The following is a 16,224-nucleotide window of genomic DNA, read 5'->3' as shown; positions in this document are numbered from 1 at the left end:
ATATTGTAACCAATTCAATGAAGACTAAAGAAGATGCCTGATCAGGCTCTCTCCAGCCCAAATCTCCAGTGGTCCTCTATCATGCTACTTAATAATCAAACCAGTACTTATTGAATGGCTAGGATGAGATCAGTCAGTGAACCTGAAAGACGGAAACTGCTGTCCTTGTAGAGCTGATAGGGTGGGGAGGCAACAAAGTGAGATGCACAGACTGCCTGCCGGTGGAAGGTGTTAAGGAGAGAAGGCAGGGGCAGGGAGTGAACGTGGAGGAATGAAACCTTAGAAGGGAAAGATGGTGACTTTTGAGTGAAGGTCTGCAGGAAGGGAGGTGGCTGGTTATTTCAGTGTCTGGGGGAAAGCATTTCAGGCTGAGGGATTAGCAGATGCCAAGGCTCAGAGGTGGGGCATGTCTGAAGAAGCGTGTCGGAGAAGGCAGGAGGAGGGACTTCCCTGGTGGTCCATGGCCAAGACTCTGCTCTCCCAGTGCAGGGGGCCTGGGTTCGATCCCTGGTCAGGGAACTAAGATCCTGCGTGCCACAACTAAAGACCCTGAGCGCTGTGACTATAGACCCAGCGCAGCCAAATAAATAAATATATGCATGCTCAGTGGCTCAGTCGTGTCCGACTCTTTCTGGCCCCATGGACTGTAGTCTGCCAGGCTCCCCATCCATGGGATTTTCCAAGCAAGAGTACTGGAGTGGGTTGCCACTTCCTATTCTAGGAGATCTTCCCGACCCAGGGATCAAACCTGTGTCTCTTGTGTCTCCTGCATTGGCAGGTGGGTTCTTTACCACTAGTGCCACCTGGGAAGCCCAATTACAGGGAAGGCAGGAGGCTGGCGGGTGGGGACAGCAGAAGGAGCTAGGAGAACAGGACTGGAGGCCCCCAAGGTCACTGCCTTGGCAGGAGATGGGAAGCCCTTGCAGGGTTTTGAGGAGGTCTGTGTGACTCCTCTTTGAACTGGGTCCACTGCGGCTGCTCATGGAGAATAGGCTGGAGTCAAGGATGGGTGTAGGGTGACCAGCTCTGGGGCCCTGTCATCCTGCCGAGAGGCGATGGGAGCTAAGCTGGCCTGGAGCGTGTGGCCGGTTTGAAACTATGGGTATTAAGGGTGGCGCCTGAAGATGTGTTAGACTGCCTGGATGACAGGTAACAGAAGGCTCACAGGTGACCCTAAGGTTTTTGGCCTAATATGTTATTTTCTTGGGGCTGCCATAGCATGTCAGGGTGGCTTTAGAACAACAGAAGTTTATTCTCTCGGTTCTGAGGCCAAAAGTCTGAAATTAAGATGTGGTCAGGTCGTTCTCCCTTGCAAGTTACCAGGGGAGGATTCTCCCTTGCTTCCTCCAGCTCTGGCACCTCCTGGTGTTCCTCAGTATTCCTTGGCTTGTAGGTGCATGCCTCCAGTCGCTGCCTCTGTCGTCACATGGCTTCTCACTATGTGTCCCCTCTGTGTGTCTCTTCTCTTCTTATAAGGATACCAGTCATATGGTTACTCCATACTCTATCCTGTGTGATCACAGACCCCATTATGATCTCAGCTTAACTAATGACATCTGTAATGATCCTCTTTCCATCAAGGGCACATTCTGTAGTGCTGGGGGTTAGGACTGAACCTATCTTTTTAAAAAAACAAACAAACAAACAAAAAAAACACTATTTGCTGTGCCGCCTGGCTTGTGAGATTCTTGTTCCCCAACCAGGCCTTCCCAAGTAGCTCAGTGGTAAAGAATCTTCCTGCCATTTTAGGAGATGCAAGTTTGATTCCTGGGTCAGGAAGATCCCCTGGAGAAGGAATTGGCAACCCACTCCAGTATTCTTGCCTGGAGAATCCCATGTACAAAGGAGCCTGATGGGCTGCATACAGTCCATGGGGTCACAAAGAGTCAGAAGTGACTTAGCAAGTTAACAATAACAACAGCAGGTCCCCAGACAGGGATCGAATCCAGGCCCATGGCTGTGAAACCACCAAGTCCTAACCACTGGACCACTAGGGAATACCCCAAACCTGTCTTTTTGAGGGACATAATTCAACTCATAACATCAGCATAGCTGGAAGATGTTGCCAATAATCGAGATGGGTAGAGAGCCATGTGGAAAATTTCAGGAGCTCATGTGAGGCCCTTTTAAGTTTGAGATGCTTGTTGGGATCCAGGAGGAGGATGGAGAAGGTGGGTCCGGAGTCTTAGGCCTGGTCCCCACTGGACAGATCACCTGGGAGCCCTCCCCAGGACAGTGGGTGTGGGTAAAATAAGGAGGGGTCCACAGATGGGGAGAGAGCAGGAAGCAGGCAAGGGGGCTGAGAGGGGAGGGAATAGGCAAGGCATGGGTTCTGGGGGCCGAGGAAGAAATGGTTTCCAAGAGACCATGTCAAATGCTGGGCCCTGGCAGAACAGACAAGAGGACTTAGAAGTGTGGATGTCAGCAGAGACCTTAGAAGAGCAAGTTGGGGAGGGAGCAGAATTGATGGGAAAGGGTCTGAGGGAATATAGAAGAGGTAGAAAATCTCCAGTTGCAACCATTGTAGTAATAGTTTGGTTTAGGCAAAAGCCATCAGTGAGGACTAAAGCCCTGGAGTGTGCAATCACTGAGGAGCAGGCTATCTCAAAGTGTCACCCCAGGACTACCTACTCATTGGTGGTTTAGTGGCTAAGTCGTGTCCAACTCTTTGCAACCCATGGACCGTAGCCTGCCAGGCTCCCCAGTCCATGGGCTTTTCCAAGCAAGAATACTGGAGTGGTTTGCCATTTCCTTCTCCAGGGGATCTCCCGACCCAGGAATTGAACCTGGGTCTCCTGCATTGCAGGCAGATTCTTTACCACTGAGCCAGCAGAGAAGCCCTGTATCTCATTACAGAGAGAGAACACGCCTTTACAGAGTATAGCAAGGGGACCTCCTTGGTAGTCCAGTGGTTAAGAATCCACTTTCCAATACAGGGGACAGGAGTTCGATCCCTGGTCAGGGAACTAAGATCCCACATGCAGCAGGGCAACTAAGCCTGTCAGCTGCAACCAAGACCTGGCACAGCCAAATAAGTAAATATTAAGGCAAACAAACAAACAAGATACAGTGAGATCCCCAGATGATCTGGCACTCGGGCACGCTGAAGGAGACATAGTCCACTCTCTGTCATCCCTGCCCATATGCTCATCTTTACACTATGCGAGAAGAATTGATGCTTTTGAGCTATGGTGTTGGGGAACACCATAGAGAGTCCCTTGGACTGCAAGGAAATCAAACCAGTCAATCCTGAAGGAAATCAATCCTGAATATTCATTAGAAGGACTGATGCTAAAGCTGAAGCTCCAATATTTTGGCCACGTGATGCGAAGAGCTGACTCATTGGAAAGACCCTGATGCTTGGAAAGATTGAAGGCAGGAGGAGAAGGGGATGACAGAGTATGAGATGGTTGGATGGCATCACTAACTCAATGGACATGAGTTTGAGCAAGCCCCGGGAGATGGTGAAGGACAGGGAAGTCTGGCATGCTACAGTCCATGGGGTCACAAAAAGTCAGACACGGCTGAGCGACTGAACGACAGCAAACTATGCGAGACCCCCAGACAAATCCAGAAGGAAGGGCTCTCGGCGAAACTGCTGGCCTGGCTGCTTCAATGTCCTGAAAGACAGGGTGGAAAATGTGGGACATTCATTCTTTTTTTTTAATTTTAAAATATATGTATATGTATATGTATATTTTATTTATTTATTTAGCCGTACTGGTTCTCATTTGCATCCCTCAGGATCTTTGATCTTCATTGAGGCATGCAGGATCTTGAGTTTTGGCGTTCAAACTCTTAGTTGCGGCATGTGGTAAATACTTTCCTGACCAGGGATCGAACCTAGGCCCCTTGCCTTGAGAGCTCGGAGTCTTAGTCACTAGGGAAGTCCCAGGACATTCATTCTTAAAGGGGTAAACACAGCCAAATGTCTGTACATATGAACCTTGATTGGATATCATGTGGGGGAAAAAAAAAAATCTATGAAGGACATTATTTAGACACTTGTGGAAATGCCAAGGTAGACTATAGTTGGACAAAGTATCATCTCTGAGTTTCCCCGAGTGTGACCACACATAGAGTTGTGTGGGGTTTTGCACGAGAACATCTGTGCTCCCAGGTGGTGTTGATTTCCTCACCAGGGGAGGGGTGTCATGAGCAGTGTGGCAAATGTGAACGACTGGCGGAGCTAGAAGGGTGTGTGGATGTCATTGTACTATTCTTACAACTTTCTGTAGGTTTGAATGATTTTAAAACAAAAAGTTGAGGGAAAAGAAAGGGTAATGGGAGGAGAGAACAGAAAGTGGTGGTTATGGATGCCTGGTTTTACAGAGTTTAGTTATAAGTGGAGGGGGTGCTGGAGCTGGGGAAATGGGTTGGTTTGCCCATGGGAATGATCTGGTGAGAGGTGGGTCTCGGTGGAAGGCTGGTCTGGGTTGGGGCAGGGTGAAGCCTCCACAGCCCAGGACGGGTGGGTGGCTGTGGTGGTTGGGGCTCATGGAGTGTCTTCTGTTTCCCTGGAAAAGTAGGCAGTGGGTCAGTGGGGAGTGAGTTTGGGATGCTTAGGGGATGGAGGAGATAGGAAGGTCATCTGTGGGGATGGGGATGAGAACAGACTGGAGTGAATGGGTAAATCTGAGGTCACATCACTAAGCAACGGCCCGTGGGTCCCACATAGGCACCGAGATGCCAGCATCGTTCCCTGACTCCTCCATAAGCCCCTCCACACCCTGACTTAGAAATCCACGGGGGTCAGCTGTTCGGGGGCTGCATAGGTCATAGAATTGAGGGCAGAGGCCCTGGGCACGGAGGACGGGGAGGCGTTCTGTTTGAAGACACTGAGTTGGGCCAAGTGACTGGCAGCCCCAGCTTCACTTTTTGGGGCCCTTTCTGCCTGTGTTCCGGGAGAGGCCCTGGGAGCACCTGCTTCATGGTTACTTACTCAGCGCTGTTTCTTGCGGGCAGGGCTTTGCTGTCTCTGCATCCCCCAGAATGGACACCTTGTAGGTGCTTGGGAAACATTTGATGAATAAATTAATAAGCACAGGCCCCTCTGGAACATGGATGGTTGGACATGAATAGCAGCCAGGGGCCCCGTGTACCACAGGGCTTTGGGTCCACCTCACCCCCATCCTTTCCCACACAGGTATGCCACCACGCCGACTGCCAGCAGCTGCACCACCGGGGCCCCCTCAACCTCTGCGAGGTCTGTGACAGCAAGTTCCACAGCGCCATGCATTATGATGGGCACGTCCGCTTCGACCTGCCCCCCCAAGGTGAGCACAGGACGGGGCCGGTCCCTAGAGCCCCTACCTGGGGGCACAGGGTCCTGGTAACTGTAGGCATCTTGACAAGGCCATCAGAAGGACAGGAGTCAGCTGTGAACAATGAAACCCAAATCCACTGCTGCCTCTTTTGTTCCACAAGTATTTGTTTTTTTAACATTTTATTTTGTATTGAGGTGTAGCTGATTAACAGGGATTCCCAGGTGGTGCTAGAATGTGGTAAAGAACCCACCTGCTAATGCAGGAGACATAAGAGACACAGGTTCGATCCCTGGGTCTGGAAGATCCCCTGGAAGAGGCCATGGCAACCCACTCCAGTATTCTTGCCTGGAGAATCCCATGGACAGAGGAGCCTGGCGGGCTACAGGCTATGAGGTTGCAAAGAGTCAGAGACGATTGAAGCAACTTAGCATGCATGCATGCACACATAGCTGATTAACAATGTTGTGATAGTTTCAGATGAACAGGGAAGGGACTCGGTCATACTATACATGTATCCATTCTCCCCCAAGCCCTCCTCCCTTCCAGGCTGGCACATAACACTGAGCAGAGTTCCATGTGCTATACAGTAGGTCCTTGTTGGCTATGCATTTTAAATATAGCCCTGTGTACATGTCCATCCCAAACTCCCTAACTATCCCTTCCTGTCATCCTCCCCCCTGCCAGTTTTTTAACAAGAGGAAAAGTTGGGGACCGGCCCAGCTCAAGGGCCAGCCTATCTCCTCTAGGGGCCAGGTCCTTCTTGATGGGCCTGCCCCTGCCCGGGCCAGCATGGAGAAAGCCCTTCCGTCTTCTCCTCCAGGCAGGGGATTTCTGGACAGATCCTCCAGCCAGGCAGCCAGCGGACAGAGGCAGTGGGAGGTGGGGTGGGCAGGTCAGAAGGAACTTGCAGCAGGAAATAAGAGACCCCTCCTGCTGAACAGGCACCTGGCCCAGTCCCACTGCCAGCTGACTGTGCTGAGGTGGCTTTTGTCTCCTTCCCCAGCTGGTCAGAGGGACAAAAGGACTGTTCCCCAGGGCCCCCTGGGACTTTGGGTGTGGTCACAGTGGTGACCTGCAAGATAGGGGAGGGGGAAGGGGAAACTTGCAAGAAAGCTGTGGAGTTTGGTCCCTCCCTGCAACAATCCTAGAGGCAGTGCTTCTTTATGCCTATTTCATAGATGGGTAAACTGAGGTGGATTTGTACTGGGCACAGGGCATCACCCAGGGTGTCATCCCAGGGCCCTTGTGTCTTCTTGGTTCTGGGGATGAATAAATGCTAAGCAGTGACTGACTCCTGAACTGAGAGGCCCTGGCTTATTAGAGAGGCGGGGTCCCAGGGTCCATAGCCAGCTTTAGTTTCTCTGGAGACTACCATGTTGGAAGACTAAGGAGGGGACCGGGGACAAGGAGGCAGGCACAACCCCACTCCCATTCTACTCCACAGGCTCTGTCCTGGCTCGGAATGTGTCCACCCGGTCATGCCCCCCACGCACCAGTCCTGCCGTGGACTTGGAGGAGGAGGAGGAGAGCTGTATGGACGGCAAGGGGTAGGTGAGGGGTTGGTGAGTGGAGCAGACACCTGGGGGCTCCCAAGGCTGGGTGTCAGGTCACAGATCTAGGGACCAGAGATCCCTCCTAGCCCCCGCTGCTACCCAGATTCCTGGAGGGTGAGCCTCTAGGGCTTCTGGGAGCAGACTCCACCCGTCTAGGGACCCTGGGTATGACTCCTGGATTGGCCACTAGGGGGCGCACAGCTCCTTGTGAGCCTCTCCCCACCTCCATCCCTGCTTGCCTGAGCCAACCTGAGTTACCTGGCCACCTACAGTCAGCAAGGGGTGGGTCACCAGAGGGGGCCTGCCCACATCCCACCTGGATGAGAGCCCACCCATGCCTCCAACCTCTGCCCTGACTGGCTTAATTACAGGGACCGAAAGAGCACAGGCCTGAAACTCTCCAAGAAGAAAGCCAGGAGGAGACACACAGATGTAAGGAGTCCCCAGGCTGGCAGAGCAGCCCCCCGCCCCCCCAAGCCTCTGTCCCTTCTGGGCCCTTTCCATTCCCGAGGCTGGGCCTGTCTGCTCTGAATTCCAGGACCAGGGATGGGGCGTAGAGTGAGCGTGTCTCTCTGTTGCTGCCCAGCCCTGCCCAACTTAGCTCAGGTAGGGGGATGCTCCAGGAGCTCCTGCCTCCAGCAGGAGGGCTGCCAGGGGCCTCCCCGGGACAGAAAAGGACAGGGAGATCCCTATGCTCACCAGGACCCTGGGGTGGGGAGGGTAGGGCACGAGGGGTGCAGACGCTGAGATGCATGTCTGCTCAGGACCCAAGCAAGGAGTGCTTCACCCTGAAATTTGACCTGAACGTGGATATTGAGACAGAGATTGTACCAGCCATGAAGAAGAAGTCTCTGGGGTAGGGCTCGATGGGGCTGAGGGGAGAACGGAGCTGGGGGGCAGGTGTGGCCTCAGCAGGTATGACTGTGTGTCTGTGTGGTGGCCTGTAAACGAATGTATCCTCCCCCAAGGACACCCCACTCATGTGCAGTGAGGGCCTGGGAGCCATGCTTGAATGGACGTGGCTCACCCCCGGGGCGTGGACTGGCATGTGACAGGGTCTGGCCCTGGTGTGTCAACACGAACGTGTGAGGGCGAGGGTGTGTTGGCTTATATATACACATGTGAACCTCCTATTCGTGTGTGCATGTATGAACCTGGGTGTGATCCCCCTGGGATCTCCCTTTTCCTTTGGGGGGTGGTGTGGGGGTTCATGTGATGGTTCTGGGCAGGGTGGGGGGTTCATGTGATGGCCCCCAACACACACCTCCTGTCCTGGGGCAGGGAGGTGCTGCTGCCAGTATTTGAAAGGAAGGGCATTGCACTGGGCAAAGTGGACATCTACCTGGACCAGTCCAACACGCCCCTGTCCCTCACCTTTGAGGCTTACAGGTTTGGGGGACACTACCTGCGGGTCAAAGGTGAGCAGGGGATATGGGGCGCAACTGGGTCCTCTGGGGAGGGTGTTGTTTCCCAGCTCAGGTTCCCGTTGGCCATGGCCTTGAGCAGGCTCATTATCATACAGGTGTCTCTGCTGGGTGGCAGTGCTGGGTGCTGGCAGGGCGGGGCTTTGGGGGAGGGCAGCCAGGCCTTGGTTTGGATCCTCCGGGGAGAGAGCGAACTGGGGCCTCGTCCTCCACTGGCCTGGGTTTTGAGGACCTTCACTTGTCCCCGCATGCCTCCCCAGCCAAGCCAGGGGATGAAGGGAAGGTGGAGCAGGGGGTGAAGGACTCCAAGTCCCTGAGTCTGCCGATCCTGCGGCAAGCCGGGGCCGGGCCCCCAGCCCAGGAGCGCGTGGACCCCCAGAGCCGCCGGGAGAGCCTGGATATCCTGGTGAGGAGGGGCTTGTCAGGGCTGGGGGTGGGGAGGGGCCAGAGGGGAGGTCACCTGGGCCCCTTGCTGCTCCTGCTGGGGGCTTTCCTCCCCCTTCTGTGAAATGGGGCTGGCTTGGGGTGTACGGGCATCCCCCCACTGCAGGGGGATGGGCCTGGGAATTCTGAGTGTTCATGCATGAGGAGTCTGAGCATGTGTGTCCAAGCAGACATTGTGCTCGTGAACGTTCGTCAGGGATCCACTTGGACGTGGGCTTCTAAGTGCACCCGAGTGTGTGTGACTCTGTGTTCTCCCACGTGCTTCATGCTGCTGGTTGGGGCTGGCGGTGGGGGGAGGCGTGGCCCAGGGGTGCCTGTCTGGACCTTCCAGCCCCCAGGGCATGTGTAGGCCTCAGGAGAGATGGCCTCACAGGGTGGGGGAATGCAGAGACCCTCCTGCATCCCAGGTGGGTTTGAGGCCCTGGAAATGTGTGGGGTTGGGCCGTGGGGGTCAGGGTGGACCTGCCTCTTGACCATTGCCCCCCGGCCAGGCCCCTGGTCGCCGACGCAAGAACATGTCAGAGTTCCTGGGGGAGGCCAGCATCCCTGGGCAGGAGCCCCCCACACCCTCCAGCTGCTCTCTGCCCAGCGGCAGCAGCAGTGGCAGCAGCAGCAGCAGCAGTGGCAGTGACAGCTGGAAGAACCGGGCAGCCAGTCGCTTCAGTGGCTTCTTCAGCTCAGGCCCCAGCACCAGCGCCTACGGCCGGGTATGTGGGCCTGGGTGCCCTGGGGCAGGGCAGCTGGCTGACCCTTGACCCCTGACCCTGACCACAGGTCTCCTCTCAGGAGATGGACAAGATGGAGCAGCTGGAGGGCAAGCTGCATGCCTACGGCCTCTTCGGGCTGCCCAGGCTGCCCCGGAGGCTGCGCTTTGACCATGACTCCTGGGAGGAAGAAGGTGACGAAGAGGAGGATGAGGGTGACGCTGGACTGCGGCTGGAGGACAGCTGGCGGGAGCTCATTGACGGGCACGAGGTGAGTGCCGCCTGCCTGCCCACAGCTCCCCCCTTCTCAGGGAAAGGGGGGCATTATCACCCCTGCCCCACTCCATGGGGCCCTTCCTAGGGTGGCAGGATGTTCCAAGGACAGCCCCGCCAGGCAGCTGTCATCATTAACCAGCTCTGGAGGAACTCAGGCAAGGTGAAAGTGTGGTGCGCCACTTGGCTGGCCCAGAACTTGGGGGGCCCCTGTGTCTCAAGTGGGAAAAAAGGTGGTGTGTGGGCCCACTCCACCTGCTCCCCTGATCTGGCCACCCCGGGGCTTCTGGAGACACCCTGCCCTCCCCACAGAAGCTGACCCGGCGGCAGTGCCACCAGCAGGAGGCGGTCTGGGAGCTCCTGCACACGGAGGCCTCCTACATTAAGAAGCTGAGGGTGATCACCAACGTGAGTGTGGGGCCCAGAGCCAATCGCGTCCCTGCCCACCCTGGCCCCCGCTGGGGCCTCCTCTGGGTGTCTCTGAGCAGAGTTGGACCTTTGCAGAAGGAGCAGGTGCCAAGCAACAAAGGGGGAGGGGTGTGGGGGGTGGGCCACACCCCAACATGGAGGTGATTCCCTGGGGCCCCAGGGAATTGGGAGGGGGCTTGGGGCAAGTCTGGGTTGAGCTAACACAGACCTCATCCTTTCACTCATCCGCTCAACGGCTGTTTCTAAACACCTGCTGTATGCCAGGTGTCCAGCAGCTCACACCCTAGATGCGGAGACAAGATGGGTAGGCACCAGGTGTGGGGGGTGTGTAGGGACTTTGACCTGGGGGAGCATCTGTCCTGGGCTTGTGGGCTCAAGGAAGACACCCTCTGGGCAGAAACCAGAGAGAGCCAGGGCAGAGCTGGAGGAGAGAGTTCCAGGTGTGGCAGTCAGGGCAGCGTCCCAGAGCGGCCCTCCAGGTGGGGCCTGGGTAGGGGGACCCGCAGCCGGGCCATGGAACTGGGTCTTTTCTCAAAGGGTGAACCCTCTCTGTCCCAGGCTGCCTCAGGGCCTCCCAGGATGGGGAAGGGGTGAAGGGAGCCTTAGAGTCTGGGTGGGGCATCGGGACGGGGAACCCCCCACTCCAGATGCAGTGCTCTTTGCCCCCACAGCTGTTCCTGTGCTGCCTTCTGAACCTGCAAGAGTCGGGACTGCTGTGTGAGGTGCCGCGGGGCCTGGGGTGGGGGCGGTCCCAGGAAGTAACGGGGAGGGGCTAAAGCCAGGGAGGGGCGGGACAGGGGCGGGGCTGACTGGTGGAGTGGTGAGGGGCGGGGCCTGGCACCTAATTGTTGAAGTGGGATGATGCTTAAGAGTGCTTGGGGCGGGGCTAACGGGTAGAGTGAGGGGCGGGGAAGAGGATGGGCAGGGGCGGGGCCCGGCCCCGAAAGGTGGGCAAGGAATGGTGCTGAAGAAGGCTGGGGGCGGGGCTGACAGTGAGGGCGGAAGGGGGATGGGTAGGGGCGGGGTCTAGAAGAGGGGCGGGGCCGAGCGCACCTCCACCACCAACCCCGCCCCCCAGGTGGAGGCGGAACGCCTGTTCAGTAACATCCCGGAGATCGCGCGGCTGCACCGCGGGCTGTGGGGCAGCGTGATGGCGCCGGTGCTGGAGAAGGCGCGGCGCACGCGGGCGCTGCTGCAGCCCGGGGATTTCCTCAAAGGCTTTAAGATGGTACGGGTCAGGTCGGACACACGCAGGGACACAGATGCAGGGTGGGGCGCCAATCCCGTCTGCCCAACACCCCGGCCTCCCCCCAACCGGTGGCCCGAAAGACCCCTGGTGGTCAAGAGGCGTAGAATTCAGAGTCGGTCGCTGTGGTGTGAAACCCCACCTGGCCGTGTGCCCTTGCTACCACCTGGCCGAGGTCGATCGCTTTCGCTGAGGCTCCATGTCCTTGTGTGGAAAACGGGGATAATAAGCTTGCCCCCTGTTGGTCGGGGAGAGGCAGTAAGGGAGGAGCGAGCGCGGGATCCCCTCCCGCGGGGGTGGGGCGCGCGGTAACCGGTGCTGTGCCTTTTCCGCCCCGCGCCAGTTCGGCTCCCTCTTCAAGCCCTACATCCGATACTGCATGGAGGAGGAGGGCTGCATGGAGTACATGCGCGGCCTGCTGCGCGACAACGACCTCTTCCGAGCTTACATCACGGTGAGGGCCGGTGGGGCTCGCCGGGGGCCAGGGCACTGCACGATGGGCTCCCCTGGGCGGCAGGTGCCGGGCAGGGGTGGGGGGGGCCCGCCCTGAGTCCCGCTCCGCCTCCCCCTGAGTCCCGCTCCACCTCCCTGCCGCAGTGGGCCGAGAAGCACCAGCAGTGCCAGCGGCTGAAGCTGAGCGACATGCTGGCCAAGCCCCACCAGCGACTCACCAAGTACCCGCTGCTGCTCAAGTCGGTGCTAAGAAAGACCGACGAACCGCGCGCCAAGGAGGCCGTTGTCACCATGGTAACTGGGTCGTGGGCAGGATCCCTCCCTCTGGCTGGCAGCCCCTCCTGACCCGGTCCTTGAACTGCCATGGCCCGCCCGCCCTAGATCGGCTCGGTGGAACGCTTCATCCACCACGTGAACGCGTGCATGCGGCAGCGCCAGGAGCGGCAGCGGCTGGCGGCTGTGGTGAGTCGCATCGACGCCTACGAGGTGGTGGAGGGCAGCAACGACGAGGTGGACAAGGTGGGTGCCATCGTCTGCGCGGGGGTCCTTGGCCCTGCTGGGAGCGGGGAAGGGCCACACTGGCAGATGGGAGCTATACTGGGAATCTCATCTGAGGTCTCCCAGCTGAGATGAGGGGTCAGACCTTGACCACTCTTGCCCCCGCCCCCAACCCCACCCCCAGCTCCTGAAGGAATTTCTACATCTGGACCTGACAGCCCCCATCCCTGGAGCCTCTCCGGAGGAGACACGTCAGCTGCTGCTGGAAGGGAGCCTGAGGATGAAGGAGGGGAAGGACAGCAAGGTGACTCCAGGAACCTCCCCATGCCCAGAGCCCTTGCCTCCCCCTTACCCTGTGGGGTTTGGACCATCCCTTCCTTGGGACCTCCTGGGCCCTAGTCAGTGATTCTTAGCTGCCTGGTCCCTTGGGTAGCAATGCAAGACCTAGTGCCTTTATGTGAGGAATGACTGGGTTTTTTTCTTGCTTTAAAATTATTTGTAATTGAAGGATAATCGCTTTACAATATTGTGTTGAGGGATGACTTTTTGCCTGCAGTTTACTTTTTACAAACACAGCAGCCGGATCCCGGCCATCAGGTGCCATTCTAGCCCACCTGTCAGTGCCATAGTGTGTTCCTGTTGGGAGGGAGGGGCCCATTCTGTGAGCAGGCTGGGAATAGCCTAGAGGCTTGCTATGGAGCTATGAATTTTTCAAGCACTATGTAACCCAGAGTCTGCAAATCATGATTTTTTAAAAAAATTTATTTATGTTTGGCTCCACTGGGTCTGTGTTGCTGCGTGAGAGCTTTCTGTAGTTGCAGCGAGCCAGGACTACTCTCTAGTTTTGGTGCACAGGCTTCTCTTGGCAGTGGCTTCTCTTAGTTGCAGGGCACGGGCCCTAGTTGAACAAGCTTAGTTGCTCTGTGGCATGTGGGATCTTCCCCGACCAGGGATTGTACCAGTGTCCTCTGCATTGTAAGGTGGATTCTTAATCAGGGAAGTCCTGCCAATCATGATTTTAAAACCACCTTCCTTTCCCTCTTTAATATAAACTTGTAACTGGCATAAGTCACAAGTAAGTAGCTGGATGAGAGAAAGTCATCTTGTTCTTCACTTGAATGTTACTCTCAGTTCAATGGGGGTGGAAGAAGAGGTGCTTGACACCAGTGCTCCCAGGGGAGGGTGTTGAAGCAGACAGGAGGAGGGTGCCTGCCTTGGCCCTGACCTCTGGCTTCTCTTGCTCTTCCTGCATTCCCTCCCTACCCCCCGCCACTGCCAGATGGACGTGTACTGTTTTCTCTTCACTGACCTGCTCTTGGTGACCAAGGCAGTGAAGAAGGCCGAGAGGACCAAGGTGATCAGGCCACCGCTGCTGGTGGACAAGATCGTGTGCCGGGAGCTTCGGGACCCAGGTGAGGAGGCTGGCTCCTGGCCCCTGGGTGGGACCTGTGATGGGCAGGACCTATGGTGGGCTGGGGTCTTGGTCCCAGCTAGCACTGATGTGAGCCCTTCCTAACCAGGCTCCTTCCTCCTCATCTACCTGAACGAGTTCCACAGTGCTGTGGGGGCCTACACGTTCCAGGCCAGTGGCCAGGCTTTGTGCCGTGGCTGGGTGGATGCCATCTACAATGCCCAGGTGAGAGCAGAGTGGTGGGCAGCCTGGCAGGACAGCCTGGTGGGGGCTGCTGCTCACCAGCTGTGGGGCCCCTGTGTACCCCTGTCTCTAGAACCAGCTGCAGCAGCTGCGTGTGCAGGAGCACCCAGGCAACCAGCAGCACCTGCAGAGCCTGGAAGAGGAGGAGGATGAGCAAGAGGAGGAGGAGGAAGAGGAGGAGGAAGGCGGGGAGAGTAGCACTTCGGCTGCCAGCTCCCCTACCATTCTGCGCAAAAGCAGCCACAGCCTTGACTCCCAGCACTGGTACGTTCGCCTGGGACCGCTCAGCAAGCTGGAGCAGAGCAGGTGCTCCGCCCCAGGCCTCCTGACCCCAAGGCCACCGACACTGAGCGGGACCCCGTTCCCTGGGCCTGGCTTTATGATTTGAACACAGTGGGCATGGGGAGGGGGGCTCTGCCTCCCACCAGCGGGGATGGCAGACGGATTTCAACTTGAGTGCCCACTCTGATCTATTAGTGGTAGCTGCCCAGAGCTGAGCTGAAGATTCTTAGACTATATCTGACAGCGGATGCTGTGGTCACGACAGACACCATTCCTGATACCTGTGTTTCAGGCTCACATGCTGCCTGCTTGCAGTCTTTGAGCCTCAGACTCAGGAGGGCAGAGGCTGTCAACTTCTGTGTCCAGCCGTCTAGGCTTCCTTTAGCTGGACTGACTCCCCTCTCGGCCCCCACAGTGCCTCGGACGGCTCTACGGAGACCCTGGCCATGGTGGTGGTGGAGCCTGGGGAGTTGCTGTCCTCTCCTGAATTCGGGGGCGGCCCCTTCAGCTCCCAGTCAGACGAGACCTCTCTCAGCACCACCGCCTCATCTGTCACTCCTACCAGCGAGCTGCTGCCCCTGGGCCCTGTGGACGGGCGCTCCTGCTCCATGGACTCCGCCTACGGCACCCTTTCCCCCACCTCCCTGCAAGACTTTATGGCCCCAGCCCCCATGGCGGAGTCAGCACCCCGGCCCCCAGAGTTACCACCAGCCCCGTCACCCCCACCCTCGCCCCGCCTCCACCGCCGCACTCCTGTCCAGCTGCTGCCCTGCCTGCCCCACCTGCTCAAGTCCAAATCCGAGGCCAGCCTCCTCCAGCTGCTGTCAGGGGCCACCACCCGCAGAGCGCCCCCAGCCCCTAGCCGCAGCCTGTCGGAAGTCTGCCTGGCTGCTACCGTCCCTGGCATGAGGACTCAGGGCTCCTGTCAGGAAGCTGGGCCCAGCTGGTATTGCCAGGGGGCACCTGGCCCTGGCCCCCAGCTGGCAGAGCTAGAGGGTGGAGCCCACTGTCCAGGTGGGGAGCCGGAAGGACCCACCAGGAGGAGCAGAGAGCTGTCCTCGGGGGCCTCGACCAGGGTCCAGCCTGAGCCTCCCCCGGGGATCTCGGCCCAGCACAGGAAGCTGACGCTGGCCCAGCTCTACCGAATCAGGACTACCCTGCTGCTTAACTCCACCCTCACTGCCTCGTGAGTGGCCTGGCCTGGGGTGGAGGACAGGTGGCCCAGTGTACTGGGGGCACTGTCATGGCTGGGAACAGATGGCATTTGGGCACAGGGATGGGAGAGGGAGCCTGAGACCTGCCCCAGCATCTGGCGAGGATGTGCATGGTGGGCAGCGGTGAAGAAGACTGAGGATCCCAGTCAGGAGAGGGTGGCCAGATCCCCTCCAAATACCGTCAGCCAAGGAAGGACTGTCTCTCCCCTCCTCTCCACTGCAGGGAGGTCTGAGCAGAGGGAGGCCCCCAAGGGTGCCACTGACCAAGGGACAGCAGACAGCATGCCTCCTGGGGCATGCCAGCCCCTGCTCCAGCTGCTGCCATAATGTGCGCACGGGCCGGAGTGCCCAGCCGGACACCGCCACCGCCCCCGCCCCCAGGGGCCCAATTTGCACTTTGCCAGACCGGATGGAAGTGGAGGAGGGCTCAGCAGAGGCCCAGGCTGCAGGACCCACTGACAGTCACCACTGTCACTAACCTGCCTGTTTCCCCACCCCCCACCCCCAGCGGAGGCAGGGTCCTTTGCCCAGTGTTCTCTGAAGTCAGGACCTCCAGTCCTCTGGGCTGGACTCCAGGGCTGGGGTCCCAGGCAGCGCTTTCCTCCTCCACCCACATCTGGCACCAAATGGGATGACGGTTCCCCTGCCTTTAGCCCCCTCCCCCTCTTCCCAGTCCTTGGGATGGGCTCTGTGTAAAGTTGCATATTTATTGAGCTTTTGATTCTTTTATAAAGACTTGTATATACTTCACTGGAAAGAGTCCTTTGCTTTTGGAATGCCCCC

At 57.7% G+C, this 16,224-nt stretch overlaps 1 protein-coding gene across 8 annotated transcripts in view; it reads left to right on the top strand.

The window, feature by feature from the left end:
* Nucleotides 1–16,191, top strand: part of PLEKHG5 (pleckstrin homology and RhoGEF domain containing G5) — a 56,381-nt gene extending 40,190 nt beyond the window's left edge. For 6 of the 8 annotated variants that reach the window (XM_043484829.1, XM_043484834.1, XM_043484833.1 and 3 more), the window contains 20 exons: nucleotides 5,147–5,276; nucleotides 6,712–6,814; nucleotides 7,192–7,252; nucleotides 7,585–7,676; nucleotides 8,102–8,238; nucleotides 8,505–8,650; nucleotides 9,180–9,395; nucleotides 9,475–9,663; nucleotides 9,978–10,073; nucleotides 10,766–10,816; nucleotides 11,173–11,322; nucleotides 11,684–11,794; nucleotides 11,938–12,087; nucleotides 12,175–12,312; nucleotides 12,476–12,595; nucleotides 13,571–13,703; nucleotides 13,812–13,927; nucleotides 14,019–14,209; nucleotides 14,643–15,413; nucleotides 15,665–16,191. In XM_043484829.1, the coding sequence (XP_043340764.1) occupies nucleotides 5,147–5,276; nucleotides 6,712–6,814; nucleotides 7,192–7,252; nucleotides 7,585–7,676; nucleotides 8,102–8,238; nucleotides 8,505–8,650; nucleotides 9,180–9,395; nucleotides 9,475–9,663; nucleotides 9,978–10,073; nucleotides 10,766–10,816; nucleotides 11,173–11,322; nucleotides 11,684–11,794; nucleotides 11,938–12,087; nucleotides 12,175–12,312; nucleotides 12,476–12,595; nucleotides 13,571–13,703; nucleotides 13,812–13,927; nucleotides 14,019–14,209; nucleotides 14,643–15,413; nucleotides 15,665–15,674 (3,111 nt within the window). In that variant the 3' untranslated portion in view covers nucleotides 15,675–16,191. Of the gene's footprint in view, nucleotides 1–5,146; nucleotides 5,277–6,711; nucleotides 6,815–7,191; nucleotides 7,253–7,584; nucleotides 7,677–8,101; nucleotides 8,239–8,504; nucleotides 8,651–9,179; nucleotides 9,396–9,474; nucleotides 9,664–9,977; nucleotides 10,074–10,765; nucleotides 10,817–11,172; nucleotides 11,323–11,683; nucleotides 11,795–11,937; nucleotides 12,088–12,174; nucleotides 12,313–12,475; nucleotides 12,596–13,570; nucleotides 13,704–13,811; nucleotides 13,928–14,018; nucleotides 14,210–14,642; nucleotides 15,418–15,664 lie in introns of those variants that run through there. The other 2 variants (XM_043484837.1, XM_043484831.1) reach the window with 1 other exon arrangement.
* Nucleotides 16,192–16,224: the final 33 nt, after the last annotated feature.

The sequence above is a fragment of the Cervus canadensis genome, chromosome 13 (genome assembly GCF_019320065.1).
Source record: "Cervus canadensis isolate Bull #8, Minnesota chromosome 13, ASM1932006v1, whole genome shotgun sequence".
In the NCBI taxonomy this organism is placed as follows: Eukaryota; Metazoa; Chordata; class Mammalia; order Artiodactyla; family Cervidae; genus Cervus; species Cervus canadensis.
Note: the sequence above shows the minus strand (reverse complement) of the source record. Positions and strands in the feature narration are given on the sequence as shown.